At 39.2% G+C, this 6,536-nt stretch overlaps 1 protein-coding gene across 1 annotated transcript; it reads right to left on the reverse strand.

Annotated features, from left to right (window-relative positions):
• Positions 1 to 484: 484 nt before the first annotated feature.
• Positions 485 to 6,536, reverse strand: use1 (unconventional SNARE in the ER 1 homolog (S. cerevisiae)). The gene is made up of 8 exons (XM_044362387.1): positions 6,390 to 6,536; positions 4,873 to 4,922; positions 4,528 to 4,606; positions 4,106 to 4,258; positions 3,335 to 3,350; positions 3,175 to 3,205; positions 2,895 to 3,057; positions 485 to 1,941 (listed from the first exon to the last, which is right to left on the reverse strand). Exons 1-8 carry the CDS (start codon positions 6,486 to 6,488, stop codon positions 1,759 to 1,761), a joined length of 774 nt encoding a protein of 257 aa, XP_044218322.1. The 5' UTR covers positions 6,489 to 6,536; the 3' UTR covers positions 485 to 1,758.

A 6,536-nucleotide genomic window follows, 5' to 3' on the forward strand; every position in this document is an offset into this window, starting at 1 on the left:
GCAGATCACGCAGCAAGAGCATTGGCAAAGGCCAGAGAATGGAGGCGCAAACAGCTGTGATTTAACTGAGGGATGATGATCCTCCGCTGTGACACAACCTCATTTGGTCTCCTGGTGGCCTGCATACCTCGGCTTCCAGCAGGAAAAATACCCCCCAGGGATCCTAAAATACACAGCGAATGAGCGGGCGGGCCGGGCCTCGGATCCAGCCAGCCAGCCGTGAGGTGGGGCAGCAGCCAGGGAGAGGGGAGAGAGGAAGGGCCAGGGGCAGAGCTGCAAGCCCGGGCAAGCTAGTCAGCTGCACAGGCCTCAGATGACAGTCAGACTAACAACACAGCAGGAATGTTAACCTGTTAGAAGCTTCTTCGGTATGTTTGTCTGTTGAAAATACACGTTTGCAGCACTGATTTCCCCCAAATGTTATCAGGCTACATGCAGCTGGAACAAAAACCTGACAAATACACAGATTACCCAGAGTCACATATGGTGGTGGCCGTGCTCAATTCTGTGGCCAACTGCCTTTATTTAGCCATACTTCAATCCTCAGATCACTTCTAAATGAGTAGTGGGGTTAATTTAGGATTCACGGCTTGATCAGGCCACCCAGGTCATGGAGGTCATTATTATCTGTCACTATTCTAAGACCGTGACTGACACACGCTGGCCGCATGAAGTCACTGCATGAGGCGTTTTCAAAAGGACAGAGGGCGTAGTTTGGTGTTTCTGTTTATGATGATTTTACAGTCAAACAGGGCACCCACAACACACATAGTACTTACAGTTATTATGCAAAAACATTTAAAGGAAAACGGTTGAATAGTGTTTGATTAGCTTTCATACTCGGTGGTTACAATCCTTTAATGAGAACAAAATCTTACTTCATCAACACCTGCAGCCTCAACAGTCATCACAAACAACACAACCGATACCGCAACTATCATTACCTGATGATTATTTATGGATTAACCCAACAAAACATACAGACTCACATACAATGAACAGGAATGAGACTGAGTGATGGCATGCATGAAATCTAACAGCACAAAGATCGAAACCTCTTGACACTGAATGTCTCCAAACGATAACCAGAGGATGAAAAATGACTAATACTTGAAATCTGTTTTATAATTTGCAATAATTATTATTATTTTTAACACATTTACTATTATTTTAAGTAAATTTTTACTAGGTGTTCAATTAATTCAAAGCTACAGTTGACTCTCAAGGCTAATATACAGTAGATGGTGGACGGTCGATGAACTCTTTCAAATGTATGCATGGTGGAGAAACAAAGCTCAACAAAAGATGATCTTAACTTTAGCCCCACTTACTGAGAAAGTGCATACATGTATTAGATGGCTAGCAGCCTACCTGATGAGGATTAAATTAATTAAGGCTCAGTCCCTGCTGTCTGGGGTATTAAGACTATGTTGTTGCTCCCAAAAGCCTTTCAACAAGACGTTGTAGCTCTTTACCTCAATTTATGGTCTGTGCTGTTTCAAAAAAAAGGAATACTGATGCTTCAAACCACTTTCTGCCTTCTCAACGACCCTTCACCGGCTCACTTAGAGGAAGAATTTCAGTTTCAAAAAAGTGCAAATGTTTCAGTTCGTCAAGCTGAGCTGTTTTGGTTCTGACCGCTACTGATCTGTGTCACGCATACAGACATGCTGTATAGATCTACGAAGGCCTACGTCTTTACTGCTCTGTGAACACAGGAGGATGTAGAACTGAGAGTTCAGGATTGGTGCACGGTCATCATCTGAGTCTGGGGAAGATTCTGATGAAGAGGATCATGCTGATGAAGGTGAAGGAGACAAGGATGAGCATCAGCCACAGCAGCCAGTTGACGGACTTCTTGGTGTGCTGCTCCAATCGCTCCGACTCCGTCTTCAGCTTCTCAAAGTTCAGATCGGCCTGACGCATAGAGTGGCTCAGCGTCTGGGAGGGAGAAGGAGAACATAACTGGTGTAAATGTCAAGATAAGTATTTAGCACACAGACCTACAAGTCAGTTTATTCATAGATGGTACATTCACAGGCTGATTGTGTTGATTTATAAGCCGGTGTGAGTGTTATTTGTCTTATACTGCCCACTTGTGGACACAATCAGCTGAGACAACCGAGACTCTGTCTTATTAAGTAAGCTGCCATCTGAGCTAGAAAAATAGATTATTGCATTTGACAAAGATGGGATAAAAAGAGGTAATATATTGAAAATACTAAAACATTAATTCCCTGACAATAGTTTGGATACCAAAGAAAAATGGGAAATGAATATTATAATTCCAGATGAATTGTGGGAGGAAATATTCAAAACTGGACACAGGTTGACAAAAAGCACAACATGGAGGAATTTGAATGTAACGTCAAGATCAATATTTTAAAACTCTACTTCTTATGTCAGAATATAGTAATTCCTCTCTGACTTATGTTGGAGAGGTTGGTAGGGGACTTTACCCAAAACTCCTACAGTATTGAGAAAATGTTCAAAAAGAGATAAAAGTTGATTTGGAGTATTAATTTTACACTGAATCCAGCACTTTTTATTCTTGGTAGACAATAATTTAGGTTATTTATTAAGAATTTTGCTTTTGATAGCTTAAAAAAAAGTTGAGTTGTTATATGTTATACATATGTTAAACAGATGCAATAAAAATAAAGTTAAAAAAAACTAATCAAAGTCGTAACCTGAAGCCTCACAAACCTTCATAAATAATTCCTGATAACAAATCTCACCCAAATATAAAACATCTGTCCTCTAAATAACTACAACACCCACATTACTCATAAGGATCACCTGCAAATGTTGCACCAGGCTTATTCTGGCAGGTGAAAATTTTATAGGCGAGTATTTCTGACTACGTTGGTACATGTGACAGTCTAACCAGTTACCTGGTTGTCCTCCTTGATGATGCTCTGTGCTGCCAGAGTGTTATTCTTCAGGTTTCTGGCCAGGTTGAGCATGTCCTCGGCCAGTTTCTCCTGCAGGTTGTGATGGTGCTGCAGGACGGCGTCCAGCTCTGCAGCTGACTGACGCTCATCCAGAGGCAGACCTCTGCACAAGGTGGGACAGTCTGGTTAATATTTTGATTTTAGGCCTTTAGCTGAGGCTTTTACTATCAGTATTTATATACTAATAAATACTGACAGAAAATAATATGTAAAGTTTTACCTTCTGTTCCGTAAGTCTGTTTCCGATGTGCCTATCGAGAGGAAAGGAGAAAAATCACTTTTCTAAAAACCAAATCAGAATATTAGCTTGTTAAAAATATTAGCTGCCATTTTTCAGATATTGAATTGAAATTGGCTTTGAATTCAGAAACACTTCTTACCTTTGCCTGACAACCCCTGTAACGACAAAAAAGAACAACATTTATGGGAGAGACATAACATGCAGCATAAACTCTATTTTTTAATATATTTTTTAAAAATCTATTTCTTCGATCAAATTCCAAATGTTTTTTTTTTTAATTACAGAAGCCTAACTACGGTTTTCACAGTATTTATGAAAATATTACTGACTATAGAGCTGCAATGATTAGTTGATTAGTCAATCACCAAAAAACATTAGTCATTTTGACTAAGACAAAGTCATATGTTTTTTTTTTTAAAAAAGGTCCAAATTCTCTGATTCCAGCTTCTCAAATGTGAATTGTTTCTGGTTTCTTTCATCTTCTATGACAATAAACTGAATATCTTTGGGCTGTGGACTATTGGAAGACATTTTCACCAATTTCTGACATTTTATAGACCAAGCAACTAATCGATTAATCGTGAAAATAAACAACAGATTAATCAATGATGAAAATAATCACTAGTTGCAGCGTTAAGTAATTCACTGAACCGACAGCATTCAAAGCTAAACTCCAACTAGCCTAAAGGCAGTGTGTGTGTAATGTAATGTAAAGCCAATTGTAGATGGACTACATGCTCAGAGTAGCACTAAATGTGAGACTTTACAGTTCAAGGTGGGACCAGTAGTGTGATAAAACAATGCAGGTGTCATCCATCAGCTGTTATTTGTACAGTGAGGTAAAGCTCAGGAGTGACTTGCATCTTGACTTGTCTACATCTTTGCTCAGCAGAGTTTAGTCAATCCGTACCGTGCCGAGCAGCTCGTCCCTCATCTCTCCGGTACATCGGGCCTTCGTCTGCATGTGGACAGTTTTAGTGGCAGGCATCCTCTCATTGGCTATCGTGGGTGTTCGCCCTGGGGCGAGGAACTGATTAGCTAGAGCCTTTTCTGTTGGTGAGGACTGTTAACAACAACAAGAGAGCTGTGAGATCATAAATCTGTCCTGACAGGAGAAAATTGAAGAGACTAATAAAAACAGTTTACACTAGCACTGATTGTTTCATGTTTTTAAAGTATTTAGGAAATGCAGTTGAAATGATGAATACAAAGAACGGATTACGGTTTACAACCATGTCATAAATATGAATGTGACAAAAACACAATGAGTACATGATACAGAACATGTAAACAATCTTGAAAATGATTGAACTGTAAAATATTTCCACTGACCAGTTTGTCTGCTTCTAGAAGTCCCTTCAGAAATTCTACTTTTCTTGTGTATTCAGTCAGGACTTCTTGTGTGGGTTTGCTGGAAAAAAGTTATTAACAAGTTATTAAATCTCTACAAATTAATCACTAAGCCGGGCAAAATACTGCAACTACTACTATGTTCTATTTTGTTTAAAAACATTGGAAAAGTCAGCGGGAATCTGCTTGCATCAAAACCTCAGTTAGTTTAGTTGTTTTCAACATAGGCAACCCAGAGTCACTGCAAACATTTGACCACAACAATATGTGTGGTACAAATGAACAATAATAAAAATATTAAGACATGTTAAAGTTAAGTTGGGTTACCTCTGGCTTTTCCTCAGAGCCACCAACATCTCCTCCAGGGCACCAACATACTTAAGAAGACAAAGCACAAACAGTGATTGTGTACTACAGCTGACATTTTTGTGGATGATTATATAGTTTGAAACGGACATGAAGTTGAGCTGTGCCTGCATCTCAGTGCCTCTGTCATTTGCAGCCGTCTTGAAAAAGCCAAGACAAAGCAGCACCAAAGACCTGGACTCCTTCAAAAAGAAACCTATCCAGGTGTTAGTCCTGACTGTCAACCACTTCAAAGATAAATAAATAAATAGAAATCCAGCTGTGATGAGCAAGACTGTGGCGTACAGCTTATCTAACATTTAACTTAACATTTCTAAACCAGATAAAACTGTAGACTGATAATAATTTGTGATGATCTCTCTCATCACCTCTGATCCAGTGACAGTCTTCAGGACACTTTAATAATGATGTTAAGTTTATAATAAGAAGCTAATGAAATACCAAGGTTATCATTATTCCTCCTGTTCATACTGGCTATTAAAAGATCTCCTTCAAATGTGCTTTCAATGTAAGTGATGGGGGACAAAATCCACAGTGCGTCCACAGAGTCACTGTACATAAAAAAAACATTTAAAAGTTGATCTGAGGCTTATATGAGGCTTCAGCAGTCTGAGTTAGTCATATCAAGTGGATATCTGCCACATTTACAGTCTTTTTAGCATCAAATTCCCTCTTTGTGTTTCCTCGGACAGTGTTTCTCTGTTGAGCTGTGGTAGAAGTATAGTAACAAAAAGTGGGACTAAAAAGACTGTAATGTTGAAAGATATCAACATGATTTGACTAATTTGGAAGCTGAAGCATCATATTAGATTCAGATCAACTTATAAATAGGCTACATTATTGCACAGAGGGAGGACTGTGGATTTGGCCTCCATCACTTACATTGTAAGTGCATTATGAAGGGATCTTCTAATGGTCAGTATGAACAGGATGAATGATTGTAGAAACAAAACCCTATTTCGATGTTCATTTGGGCTCCTGACTGTTGTTTTAAGACAGACTTTAATGAAGGATCAAATCTATTTCAGAGCTTCTTATATTAGACTACATTAGTTTTAGCAAGGTGAAGGTGCATCTATAGGAGGTTACACTAACAGAGTGTAAAATTTGAAACTGTAGCTAAAGTCTGTTTACTCTCAAATAATCATATATTTCTTGAACGGATGTGAGTCATGTTTGTGCAGTTATCTGATGTTTGCAGCCATAACGTCACTGTATGTAGCTGTCTGCTTAGTAACACACACGGTGAGCATAAAAACGACAACTCAGCAGTACACTAGTTAGTTAAATTTGTTTTTGTGTGTGTGTATTAGAGAGGAAAATGCTGCTAAAATGTGCCAGCTGAGAAAACCCTGTCAGTGGTTTCAGTGACGACGTGGCTAACAGACCGAGCTAACAACAACAGCATTCATGCTAACTTCAGCTCACTGAAGCTCAGAAAAAAAACGTAACATTCACTCCGTGTTTTGTTGTTTTACCTTCTCCAGCCTCCATTCCGTCTCCACTCGTTTCTCCGACGCTATAGATTCACAGCGAGATAATAACCGGATAAAATTTATCTCTAGTCTTGAAGCCATGATTGAAACTGACGCAGCGTCGCAGCAGTTTGACGTCAGACTGGTTTA

The sequence above is a fragment of the Thunnus albacares genome, chromosome 9 (assembly GCF_914725855.1).
Source record: "Thunnus albacares chromosome 9, fThuAlb1.1, whole genome shotgun sequence".
NCBI lineage: Eukaryota > Metazoa > Chordata > Actinopteri > Scombriformes > Scombridae > Thunnus > Thunnus albacares.

What these genes read in the sequence shown, in the direction of transcription:
- use1 (XM_044362387.1), bottom strand. Translation starts at nt 6,488, where the DNA reads ATGGCTTCAAGACTAGAGATAAATTTTATCCGGTTATTATCTCGCTGT. An exon ending in TTCTAGAAGCAGACAAACTG is followed by an intron (nt 4,259 to 4,527) that starts GTCAGTGGAAAT and finishes TGTTGTTAACAG; the next exon opens with TCCTCACCAACAGAAAAGGC. An exon ending in ACAGACTTACGGAACAGAAG is followed by an intron (nt 3,058 to 3,174) that starts GTAAAACTTTAC and finishes CACCTTGTGCAG; the next exon opens with AGGTCTGCCTCTGGATGAGC.